This window comes from Anser cygnoides, chromosome Z (assembly GCF_040182565.1).
Source record: "Anser cygnoides isolate HZ-2024a breed goose chromosome Z, Taihu_goose_T2T_genome, whole genome shotgun sequence".
NCBI classification, from domain to species: Eukaryota; Metazoa; Chordata; class Aves; order Anseriformes; family Anatidae; genus Anser; species Anser cygnoides.
This window is the reverse complement of record NC_089912.1, coordinates 78,239,884-78,267,316: the sequence shown is the minus strand read 5'-3', so window position 1 is coordinate 78,267,316 and position 27,433 is coordinate 78,239,884. Positions and strand designations below refer to the sequence as shown.

General features: G+C 37.3%; 1 protein-coding gene across 3 annotated transcripts in view; it reads right to left on the bottom strand.

Moving 5' to 3' along the window:
- Positions 1–27,433, bottom strand: part of DMGDH (dimethylglycine dehydrogenase) — a 105,788-nt gene that overhangs the window by 45,514 nt on the left and 32,841 nt on the right. The window contains exons 1-10 of one of the 3 annotated variants that reach the window (XM_066988489.1): positions 27,102–27,342; positions 25,950–26,115; positions 18,957–19,055; positions 17,563–17,727; positions 16,940–17,144; positions 9,863–10,111; positions 8,427–8,625; positions 2,892–3,061; positions 2,604–2,757; positions 1,531–1,696 (exon numbers count right to left, since the gene is read on the bottom strand). In XM_066988489.1, the coding sequence (XP_066844590.1) occupies positions 1,531–1,696; positions 2,604–2,757; positions 2,892–3,061; positions 8,427–8,625; positions 9,863–10,111; positions 16,940–17,144; positions 17,563–17,727; positions 18,957–19,055; positions 25,950–26,115; positions 27,102–27,217 (1,689 nt within the window). In that variant the 5' untranslated portion in view covers positions 27,218–27,342. Of the gene's footprint in view, positions 1–1,530; positions 1,697–2,603; positions 2,758–2,891; positions 3,062–8,426; positions 8,626–9,862; positions 10,112–16,939; positions 17,145–17,562; positions 17,728–18,303; positions 18,408–18,956; positions 19,056–25,949; positions 26,116–27,101; positions 27,343–27,433 lie in introns of those variants that run through there. The other 2 variants (XM_066988490.1, XM_066988491.1) reach the window with 2 other exon arrangements.

Genomic DNA, 27,433 nt, shown 5'->3' with positions numbered 1-27,433 from the left:
ATAATATACAGGGGAAAAAAAAAAAAAAAAAGAAAGGAAATAAAATCTGTGCTAAAATGACAGAATCCCACTTCAGAAAGGAACAATCTGCTAGCTGGAGGTGTATCTCTGAAGCTAGACATTCTGTGAGAGTGTTTGACAAAGCATGAAAACAAAAGGGACTTGTGGAGCGCTACCTGACTGGTAATGGGTCTGAGTCTTTACGTCCCACTGCCCTTCTCCGACTCTTGCACTGTTCTGAAGTACAGTTGGAAGAGACACAGTGCCATTCACAATAGGTCTCCTTCCAAACCTGATGGAGTAGCACTATTAAACACTAGCCAGCCAACCAGGCTGGTAGAAAGACCTTGTTGTTTTTTTGTCGTTGTTATTTTGTGTGGTTTTTTGTTTGTTTGTTTTGTTTTGTTTTGTTTTAATTGTTTTGAAACAGAAGTGCTGAGGTACTACAGGCCAACTCCTGTTCTCATCCCTGCCATCAGAGTGGTTCCAAAGAGTGTTTATCAATATGCTGGCAGGCACTTTGTATATATAAGTATAAATATACATAATAAATATACATATAACATATATAATATATATATATATTTAAAAAAAAAAAAAGAGAGGACTGAACTGAGGACCAAGAATCAGAAACCTGAGCTATGTTGTCAGTGTGCCATTTTTGGTAACAGGATCGTACTCTGAGGATCTTAGAGCAGAGTCAGACTTGTGAAGAAAGGACAGATGTGACTCTGAAAGATGAAAATGCTGAATATTTGCAACCCTGCCTGCTCTAGACGGGTAGCTATAAAACAGAGTAAGTATGAGGGGAGTAAAAAATAAGCATGAGCACATTTTAAAAAAAATGTTCCTTTGGCCATCCAGGAAGAATACAAAATCTCTCTATGGTCAGGCAAGAGCACATCCCACTGCTATCCTCTGCTACTTAAAGCTGCCATAATGTGGCACAGTCTTAGGCAGGCAGTTCCCATGCAAGTCTTAGCATGGGAGTTATTCTTGTATGGGAGTAGCATGGGAGTATTATTGTAAAATAATTCCATGTATCATTCCTATGGTCCTCTTCATATCAAGATTTGAAACACAGGAAGTTCTGTCCGAACCTAAGAAAACATTTTTTAATGTCAAGGTGACAAAGCACTGGAATGAGTTTCCCAGGGATGTTTTGGAGTCTCCATCCTTGGGGATATTCAAAAAAAAACATTTGGACATAGTCCTAAGCGATCAGGTCTAGGTGACCTGCTTTAGGTTGGACAAGATGATGAGAATGAGGTCCCTTGAGCACCAGCAACTCTATGACTCAATGATTTGTGTCAAAAGGTACTTTTTCTTGGGACTATTTTAGTACAAACTCCAGTGTTTGTGCTCTTAACTGAGTAAAATGTACCTCCTGACACAGGAATTTCTCCAAAGGACCTGAGTGCTTGGTATCTGAAAGATATTATGACAACATTATGTCTCATTTTCCATTTCTGAAACAGATCTTTCTTTGTCTAAATCCTACATTAAAACAGTTATCATCATCCCATTTACCTTTGGAACAACATTTGCAAATAGGTGATCCAGCAGCTTAACAGAATCAGTGCCTTTTACTTTAAACTTGCCAAATGGTGACAGGTCAATTACACCAACTTTTTCCATAACCTGTTTATACTCACGACCCACTGGGTCAAACCAATTTGTGCGACGAAAGCTGGGTCTGAAACAGAGCATTTATAGACATAAAACACAATTTGGCCATTTTGTGCTCTTTTCAGCAAAATGTAGCCTTCAGTTTCATCAGTTTAAAAATCATTCAAAAGATTCAACTCTCCTAATTGTAGGTAGCTTACACAATATTTTCCTTGGACTAATATAGCTTAATTATTAAATCCTCTAACAACAGAAAAGATATGGGTTGATATTTTATCAACCACTTTGTAATAAACTGTGAACTGTTCAAATGTTGGAAGAAGTAGTAGTCTGTCATGTGTAAATTTACAGCATACTTTGTTGCTGAATCATTTATTTGATTTTAAGGTGTCAAAGGCTTTATATCTCAACAGCAGAGTGTGTCTCCATATTCCTTTATGAGCCTCATTTAGATTGGGACTACAGTAGCCCTGGGGAAAACATTTGCAGCGTGCTCCCTGATGTAAGCAGGTAGGCAGGCACAGAAAAAAAAAATAAAATAGGAAGGAAGACTGAACTTCTCCTTTCCTGATAATTGTACAGACAGGAATGAGCTTTTTCATGAAAACATTACACTGCACCAAGGGAGAAAGTACAGATTTATTTATTTTTTCTATCTCTTTTGATAGAAAAAAAATCTCTTTTGATAGATTTTAGAACTTTTTTTTCTATCTCTTTTTTGAGGTAGGCTGCTTTCTAACACCCCATCTCTAGAACACCTACAAGTTAACTCGATCTGTGTTTTGCAATGTCTGCATTAACAGAATGAAATGGATTCTAAAATATGGAAAAAACAATAACAGATCTACCGAACAGATATCTTTTAGCAGAAATGAATGATAAATGTAAGATTTCCATTAAGTTTAACTCAGCTTGCCCTTGCTGACAATTTCTTAGGGGAAAAAAAAAAAGAAAAAAAGTAATATTTCATTTACTTATATCCAATCTCATCTCCAGGTTTGTAAAACCAGTGGGGTTGCTCCCATCCTGCATGAAAGCCCATGGAACATTTTGACCTCAGCAAATCATAGAGGGCACCGGCTCTCTCTGTTGGTCTCCCAGCAAATCTTTCCTCTTTAGGGTAACCAACTAGGGAAGAAAAATAAATACTTTACCAGGACAGAACGCATAAAAAACATGTATGCAAACAGAGAAATCTAGAGGCAGGCTTTGCTGGAATTCATTTGCAGGATATAAACACAATTCAGAAAATATCTTCTTACCAATGTTATTAAAACCATAAGATTCTCTTGCTTTGGCTGCTGTGTATTCTGTGGTGGTCCACTTTCCATAGCGATTAGGGTCTAATTCTATCAGGTCAAATGGAGGTTCCCCCTCAAGGATCCAGTCACTCAAGTACTTTCCTATGCCCCCAGCATGTATAATGCCATACCTTAAAAACAGAAAAAGTCCTCAAGTGCTATGTCTTTTTTTTTTTTTTAATCAATACTAGCTTACATTACTAATACATCTCCTATTCCCTCCCCTCCCCCCTCTTTTTTGGTTTGTTCCATTTTGTCTTGTTTTCCAAGGTTATATGTGTTATTGACAGATAGTTCTACTGCACCACTGTCAGTAGCAGAAGTCCACTAAAGTATGGCAGTTATGGTGCTAAAGATTATAGAAAGCTCTTACTTTCTCTGAAGTTCAGAATTTAATAATCTTTTCCAGGAATGTTAACAGTTAATACTAAAGAAAGTTGTCTAACTTCTGATATCCATAAATAAACTTTCTAGCCATAAAGTACCTCTTCTTTGTTGATTAGATTCAATTAAACAAGACTCAGAATTGAAAACCATACTGAGACATTATAGTAGCTATGATGAAGATTTACATTACAGTGGCAAGAACAACTGCACCAAAAATAAGGAGACGACATTACCAAGCAGCTTTAAAGAAACTGGAGTAACAGAAGGACTTCTTATATTGCTCCACTGAAAACCAGAGAATGTAGTGGAACTGGGGGTGAAACTAGGAGAATTTTGCAGCGGTGCCAGAATGGAGAGCTGCCTTTTCTTACTTGATATGCCTTCTCTGTTCTCTGCTACGAGAGAGAACTGGTTCCAGAACATTAATGCTAAAAAAATACACAAGTAGGAATGTTCTGCTACTAGTCTGTAGCAAAAGCCTGTCCTGTTTCTACCTAGTAAGTGTGTGAAGCATCAGGCAGTAGAGGAGGTCTCTTGTTAGAAACCTGTATTAAAGGAACCATACCAGACAGCAAAGGTAAGTACTCAAAAGTTATGAAATGATAGATCAAAGGTTTTCTTATTTAAGTATTTCGTACATAATTTGACCTTTCAAAATGCTCAACATCTTGATGCCCAAAAGGAGAAGTCTATGTGTGAAATATGCTTCTACCAGGTAGCTGAACTGGACAACTGGTAGACAAGGAGCTTCAGTGTACTGCAATATGTGTATGTCACCACTCAATATACATGCAACCAAACAGCACTATGTAATGCTGAATTACAGGCAAGATTATACATTGAAATGGTTAATGACAAATAATTATTAATAACAAAAGATTTAAAACGTCTGATGTTAATATATCCATGAATTAGTTTACCGTGTCTAAAAAAGGGCCTAAATATCCTTCTGTCATGTGAAAATTAATTATTAATTATTTGTGACATGCTCCAATGAGCAGAACAGAAAAATCCTTGAAGAAATATGAAGCCAATGGAAAACCAAATTTAGATTAGCATGCAGAAATTAAATCACAGAGACTCACACTGAATAGTGATGCCAAAACTTGAGCTGGTGCTCATCAGCTCTGCATTCAGAATTCTAGGCCCTGAATTAAACAGTCCAAGATCTTATGAAAAAAATAGAATGTAATCATTTAATCCCAATGCATATGTGTAAGAAGAATTGGTCCTGGCACTTAGTCCTGGCACTTCCTAACTGTAGAATGCCTGACTTTATAATCTTCATGATATTGGTTTGATACAGTAGTTTTTTTTATCTTTTTGTTTGTTTGTTTAATAAAACTAATATCAAGTAGTTGAGTGCATGAAGCAGTTCTGCAAAACATAACCCTTTAGGACATTCAGCAGAAATCTTCAGATTCTCACCCCAGTTGATATAGAAAGGATGACTGCTTGTCAACTGCCACTCTATAAGTACTACAAAAGAGCTAGCCATTTCTGGTGTTAATTTAGTTAGACTCACTTGGGCAATTCATGTGTGCAAGCTTTGGGAGCACAGCTATGATGCCTTCAGGACCAGCTCCAGAAGTTTTAGCCAGCTCAAGTCTCTCTGCACCATTCACTAAAGCCAGAAGCACAGAGACCATTGCATGACTGTGGATGGAAACAGACCAAATGCACTGGAAATTTTTAGGTTTATTTGAAGACTGAGTTGATGGCAGGGTAACCTTGGGAACAAGACAGACCAGGAGGCAGCCCAGCAATGTGGATTTGCTAGGTCAGGTGGAGCAGTGCACCTTGTCTGACTGGTCTCCACATTTTGCAGAGCTTTTCAGCATTGTCTCTGCTCATTTAGTTGATTCTGTGCGTGCTCCCCATTGGGCCTACATCATCAGAAATGTTACTGACTACCCAGGGTGCCCAAATCCTTCATCAGCTCAGATAAGGAGAGCTGATAGTATTAATATATCCACTGCCATTCTTCTAAGAAGGAATGACGTACATGGTTTGCAGGGATGGGATAGGATGGGGTGGGATGGGATGTTACAGGTGTAAAGAGTGTTACAGCTTAGGAGTCTCTGTCTTCATATGAAGATTTCAATAAATTGTGCTTTAGTGAACACGAATTGCCCTCTGCTCTTCTCTCCTTTCAATCCATGCCAGCCTTGCTTTGCTCTGTGGTCTTCCCCACTGTCTCTTTCCTGTTCTTGTGCCTTATTGGTTTGTGATATATTGCTTCTCACCAATTTTTGGCTCCTGAAACTTTTCACTCCATTCCTTTTTTCCTAGGAAATCTAAGTCCCTGCACACCATGGTCCCTTTTCTAGTGACTTTGTTCAGCCATTTTTCTACCCCATTTCTGCAGAAAAACTCCTATTCAGTCTCTGGCTTTAGAATACTACTGTAGATAGAACTCATGAAGACTTAGTGAATCTCTGTCAAGTGTTTATGAGCTGTAACTTCTCTGAAGGCTTGTGAATGGGCCTTGCAGATAGATTTTGTGAAGAATGGCAGAAAGGCATATCTTTAGGAGAAAGGTCACTTCTGCCAAACATGAAGTTCATTCTCAGCAAATGAGGAGGTTAGAGTTCTTCAAAAGAAAGACTTCCCCCCAAACCTGAACATGGCAAAATGGCATATCTTCCAATAATCTCATTCTTTTGAAAGATTATACTGCTTTGACACCAAAAAGGGTCAGAAAAAAAAAATCCAGCTTATTGTTAACACTTTCAAAGCTATAAGTAACCAAAAACAGTCTTAAATGGGAAGCATTGAGCAACCTTGATAATAAACAGTGCTACATGCCCTGCTGACTATACTTATTAACCTCTTTGCACATTAAAATGTCTAGCATGCTGCTAATTTTAGATAATAAAAATCCTCTAAACTAACAGCACTAAGTCCTCTGTCACAATGTCCCTGCTAGCTGACTGTGAGATAAGGATTTGCTAATGCACACAAAAAATTACAACACTGGCAGAAACACTGCAGTGACCCAGAAGTGCAGAACAGAGTCAAAAGTCCCTGAAAAGCAGACAAAGCAATCCAATGACAGCAACATAATTGCGACCTGTGCCTACACATTTAGAGATTAATCAAATTCCTGAAATAAGTTGTTTTAAGAAACTTAAGCATGTAACACTGGTCTCTGGTTATTCCTACACGGAACTTTGACTCTGCTCCTATTGATGCCAAATGAAGGAAAACAGGCTCCAAAGTCTGGCAACACGGTAATGAACTTAAACAGTCTTTCTGGTGAACTAGGACTAGGCAAACCACTTTTGTAACTATAAGATCTGCAAATGTTACTAAAAGATAACAATTTTGTTGGTTCTTTTTTTTCAATCCAAGCAGCAAAGGTGAACACCTTTCACAATGAATCATTGCAAAATTACCAAACCCTTTTATTTTGAGGGCCTCGGAAAGCATGTTAGTGATACTGCCTTATCTTACGATCTGAGGGTTTGTTTGGTTTGGACTGAAAGAAAACTGGAAAAACTTAGCTGGATTTTGAACGGCAAATTAGGCAATTGGAAAAGCAATGTAAACAGAACGTGTTCAATAACATGTGCCTAGAATTGCATTCAGTTCATTCTATCCATCTTGAGACAACAGGCAAAGTGAGACAACTAAAGAAAAGTCAGTAGGAGCTTTACCACTGACTTCAGTGGAGCCAGAGTATATAAGATGCAAATCACACTCAAAATAAATGTCATAGTGGGCAGGAGAGAATAAACAACACCAGAAAAACACCCATTCTTGTTGTCACACTAACCTCGTCACATTAACATCTTCATTTGCTTTCTTCCAACACCCAGCAACATAATTTCTCAGCTCAATCTCCAACAGTCAGAACTATGACTGTATCCCTAGAGCAGTAAGTCATCCAGTGTGCCTTCAGTCCTCTATGCTTAGCATGCTTTCAACTCTTCACCCAAAAGTTATTACTTGTGATTAGAAGTTCTTCCTGTAACAATCATTCCTGCCACAATTTCAGTGACACCATTTTCCACATACCAAAAAAGTATTGAACACAATGTAATTGAAAGTGATGCATAAAATGAACTGGAAAGTGTACTGCAAAGACCAGCACTTTCATGGCTTCAGCTTGCTCCACAGACATTACCAAGTCCTACCCACTTCTTGCTGCTTCATAAAGTGTCACAGATAGTAGCCTCCACAATAAAAGGAGGAAACAGATTGAAAGAATTGTGAGAGTTATGAAAAAGAAGAAAGAGAGAAGGATAAGTTCACAACATGTGGGTAGTGGTTATTAAGATTATTTCCAAACATCTTTTATATAGGTACAAAGAAAAGAAAAAGAAAAAGAAAAAGAAAAAGAAAAAGAAAAAGAAAAAGAAAAAGAAAAAGAAAAAGAAAAAGAAAAAGAAAAAGAAAAAGAAAAAGAAAAAGAAAAAGAAAAAGAAAAAGAAAAAGAAAAAGAAAAAGAAAAAGAAAAAGAAAAAGAAAAAGAAAAAGAAAAAGAAAAAGAAAAAGAAAAAGAAAAAGAAAAAGAAAAAGAAAAAGAAAAAGAAAAAGAAAAAGAAAAAGAAAAAAAAGAAAAAGAAAAAGAAAAAGAAAAAGAAAAAGAAAAAGAAAAAGAAAAAGAAAAAGAAAAAGAAAAAGAAAAAGAAAAAGAAAAAGAAAAAGAAAAAGAAAAAGAAAAAGAAAAAGAAAAAGAAAAAGAAAAAGAAAAAGAAAAAGAAAAAAAGAAAAAGAAAAAGAAAAAGAAAAAGAAAAAGAAAAAGAAAAAGAAAAAGAAAAAGAAAAAGAAAAAGAAAAAGAAAAAGAAAAAGAAAAAGAAAAAGAAAAAGAAAAAGAAAAAGAAAAAGAAAAGAAAAAGAAAAAGAAAAAGAAAAAGAAAAAGAAAAAGAAAAAGAAAAAGAAAAAGAAAAAGAAAAAGAAAAAGAAAAAGAAAAAGAAAAAGAAAAAGAAAAAGAAAAAGAAAAAGAAAAAGAAAAAGAAAAAGAAAAAGAAAAAGAAAAAGAAAAAGAAAAAGAAAAAGAAAAAGAAAAAGAGAAAATCCATAAAAATTTTGCAAAGTTCAAGCTAGCTATCATTTTAATAACAAGACAGACAAAAGTTCTCACAAAGAAATTTACTCACCCAAAACCAATAGCTACCCAGTAATTTCTTACACCCTGATGCGGTCCCACCATAGGAAGAATGTCTGGAGAATAGGTGATAGGACCTGCAATTGTGTTTATGATGTTTGCTTGTTTCAGAACTGGGACCATTTCCATAGCAGCCTCAATGTGTTCCATTATTCTGTCTAAATCAGACTCAAAAAGTTCTTTTCCAAAACCTGCACAAATATTTGACTCATTATATACTTGTTAAATACACTGAAAATATTTACATTTTAATCACAGTTATGCAATCTAAATACATAAAATTTATACGGAATTTATCAGTTAGTATGTTCAAGCATATACTATCCTACCTAAGAAAAACGGTGTGCATAAAACCTTAGTTACTTGCAGGATCAAGTACACTGTCACTGCAGTTACACTGTCTTTTACACATATTTGTTTAACCCTAAGGTCACACAAATTCAACAATGAAGTAGAAAGGAAGTGGAGAAACACAGAAACTTCATCTGTGTTATTAAGACCCATTTATTTTTCTCAATATGGCAACAATTTGAGGAGGGAAACAAAGATATTGCCTGTGTCAGCTTATTTCTTCCATGGCACTTTGTGAATTCCTGGATACATTTCAGCCTTCAGCCTGTGCTCTAAGAATTACTGAACATGACTCTGTAGAAGGACTTGACACTAGTGGAGACAAAAAGCTTACTAAGCTAAAACAGTGCAATCCACAGCCCAACAATATTAATTAATTTGTTCTTCCTTAAGAAACACTTTCTGTTGTTTTTTTTTTGTTTTGGTTGGTTGGTTTTTCTTTTTAGACACCATGACCATTCACTTAAGATAAATTTCTGTGAAAAATTGAATGTAAAACTGGAGCCTAGGTATAGCACAGTACTTATTTTTATAACCATCAGTATGTCAAGCTTGGGATTTTTCTGTACAAAAATTCTATACATACCTACAGCTCATTTGTACTTATATCTTAGCACAGTATTTTGTCTAAGCCATTCCTTTGCTGTATCTGTGTTCCTTTTTGACAACTACATTGTCTCCAAGGGAACAGCGAAAAATTCATAGCCCTTGCCAGTATGTTGGAGAGAACTGTAGCTTAAAAAAAAATTAAAACCTATTCAAATGCAAAAACGTATATTTAGTGATTGGATTTAATCACTACACACAGACACCTATTCAAAGAGTAAGATAATACTATGTTGTAGATGTATACTTTGTGCCTATTTCAAATAGCCTTTTTTATATTACTTTTTTATTTCTATTTACTTGGAACATTAGAGGTCACAGCTACTCTTTGAAATAGTTTTGCATTGCAATCCTGCATTGCCCATGTTTTCTATTTTCCAATATATAAGGCAATGTGACATAGTGGGATTTATACATATTAAAATATATGATAGTGCTTATCGAGTTTGAAGGTTTAATGTACTTAGTTACCTGGTGGGACTCCATTTGTTACCCAAGAGTCCTGCAGCTTCATCTTCTTTTCACTTTCATATGGACCAAATAAAAGACCATCTCTTTCCTGTCTTAGGTAATATGATCCTTCTAAGTCACGAATCACAGGTAATTCTCTTCTTAGGGCTTTCACTTCAGGGATGGTTGATGTCACAACATACTGATGGTGGACAGGTATAAGAGGGTGCTCCAGGCCAACCATCTTGCCTATTTCACGAGCCCAGAAGCCTACAGAAGACAACAAACAACACACTAACATTCAAAGATTTTCCTTTCAATTAATGGAAAATAACAGTAAAACATTTTCAAGAAGCACAGTGCTTTGTGGAATGTGACAAAGAAATTTTTTTTACACACTTTCACTTTTAAAATTATTTTTCATACTATCCAGCACCATTTTCACTCCATAATTTCATGCTCTTGTTCCTAATTATGCTACCATAAATTACTCTAGTTTACAGTTATTCAAAAATGTAACTGGAAAAATATGAATTAGGCTTTTAAAAGTTCAGAAAGGAATTTAATGATCAGTTCCACAAAACCCACAGTTCATTTCAGTAAACTAGGACTGCAATGCACAAAAATCAAAAACACAAGCAGAATAAATTAGTTCATCTACAGGTGTTATCCTGGACTCTTACTATCAACCAAAAGAGCTAGTGTGCTTTCCCAAAGAGTAGTCAAGTGCTAACACAGCAAGGTAGTACTTTCAGCTGGCTAATCCCCAGAATTCATTTCCCTCCTTTTTCACATGCATCATGTAACTTGTATTACTTATGCCTTTCATGTATTAATCAATTCACTATGATGTTCCTATTGGCAAGTAGTTAGCGCACTCTCCCATAGGTGTCCAATTAAAAGTTCTGATACAGGCTGTGATCAGAAACAGTAAGAATCAATTTCCCTGCCCCTGAAGCCTGCTCAAGGACTTTCATGTAAAATCCTAAGCATACATTAAAGAAGGACTAATTCTTCTCTGTTAAAGTCCTTCCAGACTAGCTGCTCATACCTGGTAAGACGCATTCACTTAGTGATGTATCAGTGTCAAAGCCAAGGAGTAGAAACTATTTATCTCTGCCAGGCTTATTAGTTAGGGCTTTGCATCATGGCTCAAGTCTGCTGTGAGATCGGAGTGTATAGATGAGAGAATCCAGCAGATACAATTGACTATGATGGCAGCTGCTCTTAGAGATTGGAATACTCTTTAACATCGCTCTCCTGACTCTTTGTAAGAAGGAATGTAGGTCTCAGAAGTAGGAATGAAGGGGGTAAATCCAACAGAGCAGGAATTTCAGGGGAATCTGTGGGGTCAGGAGTAAGGGTTGGGAGAAGGCAATACGGAAGATGAAGAGGTAGGAGAGCCTTTCAAAGAAAAGGCTACATGCTGTATGCCACCCAGGAAAAGGAGGCAGTTCAACCGGGTTCCTGTGTAATCAGCTAACTCCCAACTTCATGAAAAACTATCTCCAGCAAGATTTCCCACTTAACACATCTGCCTCTTCTCCTGGGACCTACACAAAAGGATGCCCAGCTTAACATGCAATTTTTCTTCCTTTTTGCTGCTTACTTGGCTTCAGACCCAGATGTTCCTACCTCTCTCTTCAATTCTACCTTTTCCAAGAACTGGCTAAATTTTAGCTCTCAGGGCCCTGAGGGCACTAACAGGTCTCAACAGTCCTGAGCAGCCCCATTGGGACTTTCACCCACACACCTCCCCATGGGGCCTGACGCCCCATTTCTGCTCAGCTCAGGGACATCAGTACCAGTCTGAGCTGGTTTGATCGGAGGAGTGCCTGTTTACAGCTCTGTCACAACCATGCCCGTGCCTGGCCATGGACCTCATTGATCCAGACCCTGATCCGTGGACTACTTCCCAGCTTGGCCTCACCCCAGACTCATCACCGTGGACCTGCCTGTTGATCACTGGGCAGTGTCTGGCCCTGGTTACTGTCACCAGACCTGCTCTCGACCTGCCTTGTCTGCAGGCTGGATTTGTCACTATGGCTGCCTGTGCCTCTTCCCCACAAAGCAGTCTGGAAATCTGGACTCTGGGTGGATGCCAAATGCCAAATGCCTGCCCAGCTCCCTCCCTCATGCCATTTAGGACAGAGCCCTGGCTGGCAAGGCCCATGCCCTACCAGCCCTGTTACCACTCCTGGCGCCTTCTCCCACAGAGAGTACCCAGCCAGTGCAGCTAGCTGACATCGACTTGGGAATACAGCCGCTCATCTCTGGCATGGCCAGAGTGACTGGAAAAGATAAGTTGGGCTGTGCTGGCTTGGAGCTATTCCCTGCACACAAGCAAGCCTCTGGGTCTAACACCCACATATAAAAAAAAATAATAATAATCCAAGGACAAGGTTTTCTGTGGTAAATCGGCTGACAACTGCTAACAGACAGGTAAAGCAAGGGAGAATGAAACCAAGGATCATGACAGAGAGACTTGGTTAATTAAAAGCCCCTGCCCAGTAAATGGTAAAAAACGGTATCTGTTGTACTTCATTTATCATATGTAAGACTTTGCTTCTTAACTGAATCCTCAATACTTGGAGGAGACTCACTGACAGAATAGCTGTTCTCTTGGTAAATTAGCTGAGGGAAGATCATGCAGCATACAGTGATTCAAAAAATCTTTTAAAACTACTGAAACCTGATTTATGCTCCCTTATATAGAGAACAATCAAAAAATGCTAATGAAGTTGAATTTCTAGCACATCTTCAAGGGCTTCCTCAATTAAACATGACAAATACACATTTGAATTTAAGCATAGGCTAAGGGGACCTGGAGATGACCATTATGGAAAAAAAAAAAAAAAGAAAGAAAAAAAGAATGTATGAATGCAATGAATGTATTTACTCTCATTTGCTAGCCATTCATGTACAGTGTCCTGCTCCTACCAAGTCCAGCCATTGACTAGTCAACTACAATTACTGTTTAGGGAACTTCTTTTGGTTTGTGTATTTCCATGTCACCTCCAAAGAAGACTACTTTAAGGTAAGGTCAGTTAATGAGAAAAGAAGGTGAAGTAGCAAAAAATTCCACAAAATCTAGTATCATACACTGTTTTTCTGCCAAAATTTTTTAGACTCAAAAGAGATATTTGGAAAAGAAATAATACTCCAGAAATGCACTCTGAATAATTTCACTATTTTGCTTACATGTTAAAACAGAATTAGTGGGAAAACATTAAAATAAAAATATTCAAGCTCCTCAGAGAAAATAAAAATGGCAGACAATTTTAGATCTTTGAAACTTATTTTTTTTCTTCCAAAATAATATCAAGTTTCTTAACCATTAAGTTTCCAGAAGTATATCACAAACACAGCTGATTTTAAACTGCTGTTGAATTAAAAGCAAATACTTTAGGCGTGCTTAAAATCAAATTTAAATGCCATAATTCTAAAAAATATATATTCATACATAGACTAAATGCTTATTTAATTGGTTAGAATAACAACAGCTGGCATTTACTAAATGAAATATATCATAGTTTCTTTTTTTTTAAGTTTTTGAACCATGTGCAAAAGCCATTACAAACTCAAAAAATGACGAAAGATAGAATATGTTCTCTAAAAATTCTAATTGGAAGCAGATGTCAAGTCCTATCACACAGAAGAGATAAATGAAAGCATGAATTATATCTCAAGGACATTTATAAAGATAGAATTGTAGAGATTGCAAACATCTGATGCTGAAATATTTACTGATGGTATTACTGAGTATAACTATTGAACTATGTAATCTGACTCTCTCTTGTGTTTTAAAAGAAGAGAAAATATTCCATCACTACATGTATATAAATGGTTTTATATGAATTGTGTACAGGCCTGCACGTGTGCATACGTATGCACGTGCATATTGTATAAATAAACTACATTCACTTTTTTTTTTGCAGAATTTAATCAATCTTTATATTATAAATAGGCTGAAAAACACTCTAGCTGGCTCAATACCAGTTAATTTATGTCAGGGATTATTTATTAGGCATCTGCTTTCTTCCAAAATGGAAATCTCACATAAGGAACAGCTAAAGATTGGTTGAAACTAGTTTGTTCCAGTTCCACTGCAGATGTCGGTTGGGGGATGAGGGAGGAAGAGAGAATGTGGAGAGCCTTCTGATATATTCTTCTCTACTCATATTGCAACATGAGCCTAAAATATGAGCTCTGAATTATACCAGTCATGATCTGTAGTGGAATGAAGCAAGGCTGAGAAGAAGAATGAATGTTAGCTGAGGGAACATTTATAAAATATATTGGTTATACGGTATTAATTTCACATCCCTAGCCAGAATGTTAAGCAACATGTGCTTCAAATGTTCATTTTGGCTGAACAGTTAGCCATGTATTGTTAGTTTAATAAGTTATTAAATAAAAAAAAAAAAAAAGCACTATGAAAATTTCATAAGGACTCATTCTGATTTTTACAAATAGACTTTGAAAAGCAATTACTGAAAAACTCTGCCTAATGTCTACTTGATACATAAGCCAAAGAAAGACAACTACACTACAAAAATAAATAAATAAATAAATAAATAACATCTGTGACACTTTGTACATATGATGTAGAGTCAGTATTTTGGAATAATAAGCACCTACAAGTTTGAGGCCTAAATAAGAGGTCTAAATGCCAAAAGAAAACCCTGCCTCTCCGTGCCATAATCTTGAATTGTTTCCAGACTAATAAATCCATCCTGTGTAACAAATGACACAAGTATCCTATTAGTAAGAGAGCTTGTGATTTTTTTGTCTGAATGCTGTCCCATAATTCATGTCCAAAAACCATGAACTGTGAGTCCATACGCAATCTAAATATTGATGTCTTTCATCTTCTAAGTGCTTGACTTTTTGGTCTAAATAAAATTATTTTTTTGGTTTCCCCATCTGTGTCATTGCTTGCTTTCTAACAAGCATACTGAACTCCTTACCTAGTCCTCTTTCTCTCCAAAATGTTGTTATGTTGCACTACATTGACATCATGACAGCTCATGAGCGTGCAGAGAACCTCAAGGTGAACTTTTCAGATCCCTGCTAGTTTAGCAAGGCTGATAGCCATAGCAGGTGATCACATGTACGTGGGAGGTATATGATGAGAAAGCACACTTTTCAGTGTGAAATGAATGCCTAGAATGATCTAACACAGGGCTCTCTGCATTCCAGACATGGCAAGAAATGTCACCCAGTACATACCATTTTTCTGTCCAGAGCACAACCCTTTTATCCCATTCCCTCCAAACTTCTCTCTGTGCCAATCTTCTCTCTTCCCTAACCCTGCTTTTCCTGTACCTGCTTTTCATCTCAGTCTCAAGCTCTTTTTCAATCACTCTTTTACAATACTTTTTCATCTAGTTGTCTCTCTCCACGTGCAAGTCAGCTTTCCTCTTTTGTCAAATCCTGTCCCATGTGCCTCATCTTCCTTCCAATCCACTCACATTCACCTTTCCCTTGCTTGTCTGACAGTCTTCCATCCTCAGACAGCTCAGAAAGTCTCAGTTTTCCAATTCCAGTTTCACCCACAACCAGTCCTCAAATATCCTTCCTAATCTTTTTGTCCAGAAACGCTCCAGTTCCCATAATGAAACATGTCAGATCCTTTCAAGCTATCTCCCTCCACAGTGTCACCCCCACGGTTGCTATCACCACAGTCCTTCCCAGTCTGAGCTTCCTTATTCAGTAAGTCCTCTAGCACTTAAGCTCTCCACTTGCTGCCTGTGCTCCCAGCCACCTCCCGGCATCTTTCCCAAGCACTTTCCCAGCACTCTCCCTCTCTACTCTCCTTCCAGTCCAACTCTCTCATATTTCCAACTACCAGCCATGGTTATTCTCCCACCAACAAGAACAGTACCTGTCTCACTCAACTCCTTCATTTTATCTGCCTTGCATTAGAGACATGCTTTTCTGTTTTGTTTTTCCACTGCACATATGTAGAAAGGAATTAAAAGGATTATATATCCCTGCTCTCAGTTCACTCATCCCATCTAAAGAAGAAAAAGTCTCCTGGAGTCATCACGCCTCCCAGCTGAAACCTGATTATTCACTGGGATGGGATGTATGAAAGACTATTTCAAAAACACAGGTACGATTCAGTTTGAGGCTGTCAGTGTCTGCAAAAATTTTATCCAAATGGTAAATATTCAGCAAATATTCAAACAACTGAAAACAGAAAATCTTCTGCTAGGAGCCATTAGGCACACTCCCTGTGGGAGGTGCCAATGGTCTCACCAGTACTGTGATTTTCTGTAATTTGTATAAAGCAGCATAAAAATAAGTGAAGTTTGGTTTGAATACTGCTTCCTAGACCTACCAACTCATTTGGGAAAACAAAATCAAATCCTGTTGGAAAGATTTCTGAGGCAGAAACATCAGTTTAGCTTCTTTAACAAAACGAGGAATATACAATAAATAAGTAATAAATAAGTAATAATAAATAAGTAATAATAAGTAAATACAATTTCCTTTGAGTTAGGAAATTTTTATTATGTGGAAAAATGTATTATTAAACAAAGTGTATGTTTAAAATACTAATCAAATAACAAAAATTGCTCTTTCAATGATATGTGGAGAGTTAAATCTTAGAGAAGATAATAATGAAATAGGCAAAGTTATCTTATTGGCTGCAAATCCTCAGTCTCCGAAAACAAAAAAAAAAAAAGTGAAGATATTTCTAGTTCATTTGTACATCCCATATCCCTTCCTAAGTAGCTCTCATAATATTTTAGAGGACCACATTCACAGACAGTAACCTGTCTCTTCTACACCACTTACTGCAGACAAGTAAGGGTCTATTCTGCTTCTGAAATCTAACAAGGCAGCCTAACTAGTAAATGCTGGAGACAAGCCAGAAAGTAATATTATTAATGCCTAGTCAAGGACATTTATCTGAAGAGCTAAATTTTCACAATACTGTAAAGTAATAAGCACAGAGTATATTTTACCACAAACCAAATATCCAAAAACGTATACTTATTCCTGTAAACCACACAAATCTGCACAGATCCTCAGCGTCACCTAGTTTGTAAATCAGAATAGTATACAACTGATGATGTTAAATCCTACCTGCAGTGTTCACAATTCTCTTTGCTTGAATTACTCCAAGTGGAGTTTCAACTTCCCATGTCCCATCTGATCGGGGGTTCAGATTAGTCACTTGGACCGGGTAATTCAGTTGGGCACCATATTTTCTGGCTCCTGCAGCCAAGGCCATTGTGAGAGAATAGGGATCAATATGACCATCTCCAGGGTTATACAGGCCAGCTAAAACCTATGTGGAGGTAAAATCACACAAAATGAAAGAAACTAAAATTTATCAAAGTCAACTAATTTTGTTTCAAAAATGATTTATTTCTTGAATGTGATGTATTTCTTGAGTAAACCTTAAGGAGTCAAATCAAAACAAATTTTGAAAACATAGCACATTATAAAGGCTACAGCTAACAACTTAACAGTGGTCCTAAGGAAGCAAAATTCCTCAGTTCTCAGATGTAATTAAAAGTTTTCAGTGCCTTAATATTATAGCATACTGTATTCACTAAAATGCACAAGTGATTTTAGTTTATATATTTTTCCACTGAAATAAGAGAATTTCTCATACCATTTGTATAAGTGGAACAGGATCTAAATACCTGCTAGACCGACATTTAAATGCAATGGAAGTTGTTCCATGAAATTATTTTTTTTACCATATCCATGTTCAATAAGGGGAACAGCTCTTGTACTTTCTCAGGAGTAATTAGGTACTGCTCTGTTGGGTGCCAACCAGCTCGAGTCATTTGGTATTTGAATTCATCTACCCTAGTAGGGGTTGAAGCAATTCTGATGCTGCCAGGCTGATGAAACCCCACAGCCTAAAACAAAGAGAAAAAATGAAATACTGTAAGAACTTTTACTTATCTCCATAAATGCATGTTCCTATGCTATGGGAAGTCCGCAGGAATTTTGCCATTAAAATGACTGGAAAAAGACTCAGTGTAAGTTAGGTGCCCTTGGAGGAGCAGGACTGAGATGAAAACTCCTAGAGTTAATTTGCTTCTCAAGTAAATACATGCTATCTGCAAAAGAATTGTAAAAAGTTTTTATTGAATGTCATATTTTTATTAAGATTTGATTAATATCTGAATTTATGAACTCACTTTCAAACCTATAATCAGATACATCTGAAAATAAATATGTAATAATTTGTATTAAAGTTTATCACCTACATAATTTGCTATTGAGAGGCAGCAGAATAAACTTAACAGACGAAGCATCTCTATTGACAAAATGAACAACCCCCCTCCTTTTTTATCTTTTTAATAAAGCAGAAATCCTTATACAGCTAAACACTGAATGCTCACTTTCAGGTATACATAATGTATTTTATCTTTTCTCTGTTAATTAACAGGGCATTAATAGGGTTGTATAAGTCTTTTATCAGAACTCACAATGATAATTTGCTGCAGTGTTTTATCTTGCTGTAGTTAAGAGCAGCAGAATGAAGAAAAAAGCACATTGTGACAATTATCAAGTTAGTACTGCAAGGATCATGGAGGTTCTTCTGCAGTCTGAAGCAAGCAGAGCATAGTAAATGAAATCTATGTGGCTGAATGTTGCCAGATAAGGAAGACCACTCCTGTGTTTCTCTGCATACCCATTCCCTAAGTCACTAAATAAAAACATGTCTCTGAAGGGGATGGGAAGAATTACAGCAATCTTCTCAAGTACAGACCATCATATCATATGAAATTATAAGCAGACAAGTTTAAAGCAGGAATGTATCATAATCAATCCATTCATTCCAGATCCTTGATGCTATTTTAACTCCTAGAGCAAGATAAAGTTGCAGACTCTCAGTCTGCTGAACTTCTGAGATGTTTGATGAAAACAATCTTCTTAAACTTTACAGAGATCTGAGAAACTATCTAAAACATTTACTGATTAAACACAAGACTTCAGTATAGTTATGCAGGCAGAATATATTTCAATATAAGGAAAGCCTTATGATAACCCTGAACAAACACATACACCCTGTCAACTCTTTCATGAGACTATTCGTAAGATTGATTTGAATTAATACTTAGAAAGTTAAGGAGATTACCTGCCCAGTCTCTTCTTCCAGCTTTTCATAGAGTTTGATGCTGTAAGCATGGATTTTCTTCAGGTTTATTCCAGGATGAAAGTAGGTAGTTAAACCAGCCTCAAATAAGAAATAAAAACAACACAGAAATACAATTAGAAACGGAGTGTTGTCTTTCCCACCTTCCAACTGTCATTCAAAAGTGAACCGCTATGATACTATAAGGAAAAGCAACACATGTATAGAGCCAAGTGCTACAAAAATAAAAGCAAAATTCTTTCCCTACTCATGGCATTCTTCTCTCTGCATATGTTTTTCCACCTGTCTTTTCTCATCAAATCTGTCAGCTCATGATACTCTTGCAGTTGTCCTCTCCTATGGTTTCCTTTCTTCCTTAAATTATGCAGTTGTCTGTTTCAAATCTTTTGGAAGTGACACACAACTTAGTCCTCGATCAACTGCAGCCTCTGCAATTGCTGAAGTAGCTTAAGAAATTAGTGTATGAATTTTGCACATCATTTTGCTAGGCTTGATTTTAGAAAGCGGATGAGCCCTTTTGGGTTCATACAACTGTAATATCAAGAAGCTACTACAGACTTTTCTGTATTTAAGGAAACTATTCACCTCCCAATACTACAGACAGCTTCGTCAATATAATGACATTCATAAGTGCAGATATTTAGCACTTGAAGGAAGTTTAATTCTTACAGACTTAATTTAAGAGTTTAAGTCTTACAGAAGTTAGGTTACATGTCTTCATATCTCCAGAATCTGACATCTCACTAAAGCCCTTCTTCGAAATGAGATAACAGGTCTGAAAAATTACATTAGATTTTCAGGCTAAGTAACTACATTGATTTAAATATTTTTATAGAGAGACAAGTTTGCTAACTAAAAAAAAAAACTTATTCATACCTAATGTTTGTTTTAATTAAGAACCCAATTTATATATAATAGCTTCATTTACTTACATAGATGTAATAGAACAAATGTACATTACAAGATTTTTAAAAACAGTTAAGGGAACTAGACACCCGAGTTCACCTTTGAGTTCACTGCCATTGTGAGATAAAAAGAGCAGAGAATCTAAAGGTGAAAAATAACACACATAGCAGAATTTTGATAGTTTCCTTCTAAGTTGCCTACTAAGCATATACATAAACTACCCTTGATTTTCACTCATCAAATCAGCTCTGTGCAACAAATACATCATTTTAAGGCCCTAACTTTTAAAGCTAACTTAATAAACGTATATATATGAACAAAAAAAGTAAGATTTAGTGGTCTATAAATACAGGTTCTGATTCAATCTAGTTTAATTTTGCTGAGAACTTATTAAACATTACTCTTCTCTGTAATTAACAATACTCTTCTCTATAATTAACAACATATATTGTATGCATTACACATTCTCATTTTCTGAAACAATGGCCTGTTGTGGCTCATCTTTCTTGTTGCACCTTCACATTTTAGACCCATTTTTTCCTTCAGATAAAATTAGCTTCAAATTGCACTTAGCAAGTTGTTTCCATTCAAATGCCATAGCCCTCAAAAAAAAAAAAAATTAATAATTCCTAAGTCACTCACTGCCTGAGATGACAAATACTCAATCTCTTCAGAGTATAAGTGTCTGGCATTAGTGACTGCACAGCTTTATGCATGGTGTCAAAGTTTTTCCTACTTTTCTTCATGTGGATTTTATCTTCCTGATACCTTAAAGTTTATATAAAATATCATAGCATACCAAATGAGTGAAATGACATATTTTTCATTTGTGATGGTATTTTATTCATAAATTTGGCTCTGGTTCCCTCAGTATGTTTAGTATTGTTCATTACCCAAATGTTTTAAGTTTAAAAGGCGATCATGAAAATCTGGAGGAGAAAAAAATATCCACTGAGGGCTACATTAAATGCAAAGCAAGCCCCTTGGATTCAGGAAGTCCCTGAGATAGAAAAATAATCTGGAAAAAAATATTGTTTGTCCTTTTCTTATTATCATATTGTATCATCATCATATCATCCAGAGACTGGATATTTGACAATGTGTGCATTTGACCTCATTTATTACATGTGGTTTTATGCTGTTGTGAACACTTGTATTTTATTTTCCTCAAACTAAAACCCAAGGCTGCTTCAGTAAAGAATTTGTAATTAAAAATTGCTTGTTTCCTAAAAAAATAAGTCCCAAAGGCCTTTTTGCTATGTATAGAGAATAAAGAAATAAATTACGCATTGAAGTGTTCACATTTCTTCAGCCATTTACAATAACCTATGGGTAATTCATTCCCTTGTGTCTAGAAATCATGCCATAACATATTATTTCTACTGTCCTCTTTCATTTATGTAAACATTTTCTGGTTGGTCTTTTGTTATTTTTCCAAATGTAGCAATATATTTTCCAGATGTAAGGAAATTCCATTTTAGTAGCCACTGTTAGTGAAGTCATCTCAACCAAATGAAGCATTAATCACCTACAAGTTGGCTATAAAACCATATAAATTCAAGAGCATTTAATTGCAATAATTAAATCAAATCTCTGATATTTTTTAAATAAAGAAAAAAAATCTAAACACACTTAGTGCCCTTTGGCTTCTCATGAAGAATGTTTCTGATTTCAGAAGTGTAATTAGGAGACAAATATAACCTGACTGGACTATATCAAAATTAAAGTAATAGAAACACAGAATAATTTAGACTGAATGGGGACCTCTTGAGGTCCATATCTATGCTCACGCTTTAAGCAGGGTCAGCTACGAGATCAAACCAGGTTGCCCCGGGTTTTCTCCAATCTGGAAAATCTCCAAGGACAGTGACTGCACTATCTCTACGGATAAATATTCTGATACTTTGCATTTGTACTTGTTAAATTTCATGAAGTTTTCCTCATTCCATCCCTCCAGTCTGTCTGGGTCCCTCAACATAGCAACCCTGCCTTCTGCTGCACTGACTGGTTCCCACAGTTTGGTGTCAACTGCGAACTTGACAAGCATGCACTTTGTCACCTTCTCCAGATTATTGATAAGGATATTAAACAAGATGGGTCCAAGGACAGACCCCTGTGACGCTCCACATGTTTCCAACATTTGGGTGGGGTAAGATCCATCAACCACTACTCTCTGAGCCCAAACATCCACGCAGAATTTTTTTTACCTATCTAGCTGTCCCACCATACAGACCATAACATCTTAAGTTAAACATATGAATATTATGGGAGACAGTGTCTCAAGTATTGCTGAAGTCCAGGTAAGTGACATCAGCTGCTCTCCCCTTGTCCACAAATTCAGTCAATTTTAACATAGAAAGCAACTGTGTTTGGTCAGGTATTTTTTATGCTTGGCAAATCTATGCCAACAGTTCCAAATTACTTTCTTCTTTATGAGCTCAGATATGATCTGAAATTCACTCCATGATTTTTCCAGGAACCAAAGAAAGGCTAGCTGGCCTTTAGCTCTGCTGATCATCCCTTTGGATTTTTATAAAGATGGGTACTCCCCCAGCTCCATAGTATTTCAAAAATGATAAAACAGCAGCCTTGCAATGCCATCAGCAGCATTCTTAGATTCAGCCCATCTGCTCCAATGTATTTGTGAGTCTAGTGCTCCTAATCCCGGACTTGATGATACCTGTCCACTGCTGGTAGTTCCTCTACTCCTTGAACTTTTCTTCCAAGCACAGAGGTGTGTGAAACTTTGTCAGTGAAAACTGGCAAAGAAGGCATTGAGTACTTCAGCCTTATCAGTGTCCACTGTGGCTGAATCACCCACCTCATTCAGCAGCAGTCCCACATTTTCCTTGTTCAGCATTTTACTGTTAATGTAGCAGCAGAAGGCCTTGTTGGCTTGTTGTTCCTTGCGAGTCTTAACTCCAGTTGGGCTTTAGCTATTCTAACATTCCCTTTGCATGCCCATGCAGTTTTTCTAAATTACCTCTTTGCAGCTTCTTCCTGCTTCCAATTCCTCTAACTCTGCCATGAGCTTTCTGTTTAGCCTAGTTAGCCTCACAGGACATCCACCTCCTGTCCTGAATTTCAGGGTGGACTGTTCTTGTATATGAAGATTTGCCCTCGGTTTTTCTCCATTTTTGTGAGACAGATGTTGTTGTTGTATATGAACATGAGCTCGGGAAATAATTTTCTGTAGAATGGCCACTATGCTATGAAAATTGACAAAGACTTTAAAGCATTTTTATAGATGAAATTTTTTATATTTTGAAATTTTCATGTGTTCTTTTCCTTCTATTCCAATCTGTTTCAGATTTTATATTTACTTTACTATTAAACTAGCTTTCTGGAGAAAATGGCATTAATACTGATGCTACCTACGTTCAGTCTTATTTCAAGTTTGAATGAGCCTTAACAAGTTTTTATTTGTCTTGTGCTGTGATTTATTAACCATCAGCAGCAAAATCAACTGAACGTTGCGTGAAACAGTATTACATAATAATGATACATTACACATTTTCTTAGAAAACACCTTGTCGAAAAATAACTACACAAAAAAAACAATTTGCTGAGTGAGTTATATATGCATTGTTCAGTCCTTAGAACGTCAGTGAGATTGCAAATGATTTGACTCGCAGTATACTAGAACCCTGCAAGTTCATGAAGTCTAAGTCCTGACCTAGTTTATATACATACAATAATCACTACTTTGTCATGGTTAGATGGCATAAAAAATGAGCAGCACTCACTCTCTTATTTATATCTGCTCATTATTTCTTGTTATTCTTATAGCTAATACAAAAATGTGCATGGTTTCTGTCCCGTTTTCATTTCAATAAAATGAGAGTCAGAGAAACTCATCTCACACCTCAGAAGTGGAAGTTTTAACAGCAACACTAACAAGAATATGATCTATATGAAATGTGATCCTGAGTGCTGGCAGAACTTACTGGACTGTGAAAGAGGGAAAATCTGGTACAGTACAGCAATATCTGAACCAGGCTTTTTCAAACTTTGTGGCCGCAGGCAATATACTATGTGCTATATGACATGCGAAATATACGTGTAATTTTCATCTATACCTAGTATTATATCCCTATGAAGAGACCACTGATAAATGCACAGTACCTACTGCAATAAAGAATTGACAGTCACAATTCTGATCTTTTTCATCATGTGAAACAGACAACAATTTTTTCATCTTCAGACACACCACTCTAATATGGAATTCAATGAAGAGCATTAGCATACCATGTATTTTATTTAATAGTTATCCATTTTTAACCTGTCTCATAACTAGGTGTCTTTCTGTGTTCATCACCCCGCAATGCTGCAGCAGGTACTACAAGGCAGCCCTCTGAGTAGCCTGGTACAGGCATCTTCTCTACTGTGGTTCCTCCCTGTCTTTACAACAGAGTTCCTCACCCGGTGCTCCATCATTGCATTCACTAAAACTGAACAGGCAAAAATAATGAAGGAGAGGTTGCTTTTACATAGTTAGGAGCAATAAGCTAGAGTGAGAGAGCATATCAACAAAACATTAGAAACAAATTCCCCCATTCACGGTTTTGGTTTCATATTAAATGAGGGGATTTTACTTATTTTTTACACACACATTGTTCTGTATATGCATTGGGTAGATAGAACTCAGTCTGTGACTCTTTTATGTTTAAGTCAAATTATTTCTCTGAACATTTTATAATTATGATTCATTACACAAGATGCATGATCTGACACTTACTATATACCATGTTGCATTCTGAACTGCATCAGCTGAGGTATGATTGTCTAAAAGAAGTGAAATTACTGATTTTGTTTTTCCTAACTTGATACAGTGTGTTTTCTTCTGTTTTGTTTGTTGAAAAGCAAGTACAATAAACATGCTTATACATTTCAGGCAGTTATTATTTTTTTTAATATTTTTTACTAACATCCTCTTTTAAGGCTCCAAACCCACAAAGTATCTGCCCTATAATATTTCAAACTTGAGGCTTTCTCCTCTAGGAAGAGTGTAAGAATATAAATGGAACACAATGCGAGTCATCCTCCTTACTTTGTTCCTAAAAGTCACTCAGATATTCTAGTTGTAAGCACTGCATAAATGCTCTATTGTATTAACAGAGTAGTCCCAGAGACAGCAAGCTGTTGCTTTTATATGCACTTTTATTACTACACGCAGGGATCACTTTCTCCTAACTCCATGTGAGCGTAGATGGAAATGAATGGAAAAAGCATCTATTATTGTGGCAAGCTTTATTTTATTTCATTACACTACCTACTCCAGACATTGACACATACAAAATATGTAGTTACATACATGCATGCTATGCACCACTATATCCATGTGATTAGCATTATTATAGGAGGTGTCCCCAGCTGTCATTATTACATGTATGTCTTTTTAGTTCTTTTCCTTAGACTACAGACAAACAGTCGGCCTTACAAAACAGCAGTGTACAATTGTCGGCTTTGCTCCTCCAAGACTTTTTGCAGTGTCAACAATGGTAGGAAAGAAAGCTCTTGTCTCTAATAAACAATTTCTGAGACAATGATGTTCTCTGAGAACTGGACACTGATGCTGGTCCTTAATCACCTCTCTTTCAGGATAACGCATATATAAAAAACAATTAAGCATAAAATAATGCCAATTTAGAAATTTCTGGGTTTTTTTGCATGGTATTATAACCACTTCCAGGGATAAAGTCTGCAGTATAAACTAGATTACTTATGACATTATAACTTGTTTTTAAAAAAATCCAAGTTGAACTAAAGTTTAAAGTCTAAGTCCACTTAGCTGCCAAAAACATATAATAATATTAACAGTTATCTTCCAGTAATTTCAAAATACAATATTTGTCCCAACTTCTACAAATGAGGAAAGTATACTATGGATCGCTGAACCAACTTTTCAAAACTCACACAGCAGGTCTATACAGAGCTCAGTGCTAAAGTTTGCATCTATAAAATAACCAAGACAATCTCTGGAAAGCCAGGGAATATAAGGGTAATGAAACTTCCACCACTGTTAGATAAACTGTTGTTAATCTGAGAGATTAACAAAATGTTCCTTACTGCATGCCAAGTAGATCCTGCAGTGAGCTCAGATTTTTCCAGCAGAATGACATCCTTCAAGCCAGCCTTTGCCAAGTGATAGGCTAGGCTCACACCGACACAGCCACCTCCAATGATCACTGTGTCTGCTTTGTCTTTCCGCAAGGAAGGAGATGGATTTTCTTTCCTGGGAAAAAAGAATAACAATTACAGACTGTTTCAGAAAGACAGTTACACATTTGTCCATCTTCATTGTTTTCAGCTCCTATCATTACGTAACTTGGTCCCTGCTTGGGAGTCTAACTTAGAAAGTAACCTGTTCACTCCTATCTGCTTTTAAAGTAAATGCTCCTAAAGGGTTTTATACGTACACAGGACTAAGGAAAACTGCAAAGCAAGTTTGCTTCCACTCACAGCTTTAAATCTTTGCTATTTGTCCCATTTACCCTTATATGTAGTCTTGTTTCAAATGAGAACCTGTACCCCTGTAACAATGCCAAGATCTGGCTTTTCAGAAGTGCGAGTGTAACACGACACAGTCTTTTAAGAATGACTACTTAGTAAAGCTCATTAACACTTTTTTAAAGCGATATGTCAGCGTTCACCAACAGTGAAAATCGATATTTATTTTCAAGTTCTGTATATCTTAACGTGTTCTACTTTGCCAGTCAGAGCATTATGGAGACAGGTTTTTCTCAATGGCTTGCTTACACCTGCTACAACGCGGTTTCACAACTACTGTAAGCCGGCACAACTCAGAGCTGTCCCCCCGGGCAGCCCATTCGCTTCCATCTTGTGTGACCCCCCGCGTCGGCCGTCCCTTCCGCAGAGGGCCGAGCAGCAAGCCAAGATCAAGAAATGTATCAGGATAAATAGCCAAATTAAAACCGGCCATTTTTTTGGATGAGCGGGGCAAGGTCAGACCTTTTACTGCAGCAGAATACTGTGGCACTACAGTACCTGTCCTTTCGGGACAGCTAATCAACACTCATTTAACTTTATCTCCCCCCTCCTTCTACGCAGCTTTTTGCTCTTTGCTTTCTCAGCTTCTCCGGCAGAAAGCGATAATGTGTAACCAACTGATCTTTCACCCGTCTGCGCTCAGAAATCCGACCTGCTAGCTGCAGGCATGACGATGCACATGACAAAATGGCATTTTAAGTACAAACTCACCCGCCCTGGGTGCCCGCGCCGCAGCCGAGGGGCCGGGGGGCGGCCGCGGGCAGGGGGCAGCGGTGGCGGCGCGGGGTCGGCAGGCGCCGCAGGGCCGCCCGCAGCAGCGTGCCCATCCCGCACACGGCTCGCCCGCGACACGGGGCCGGCACACAGCCGGATCTGCGCCCCCCGCCGAGGACGGCCCCCGAGGAGGAGGAGGAGGAGGAAGGCGCCGGACCGCCCCCCTGGCCGCGGAGCCGGCTGCCCCCGCCGGGACTGGGGGTGGAGGACGAGGGGAGGGCCCCCCGAGGGGTCAGGGACCGGGCAGGGCAGGGACGGGACGGGAGGGG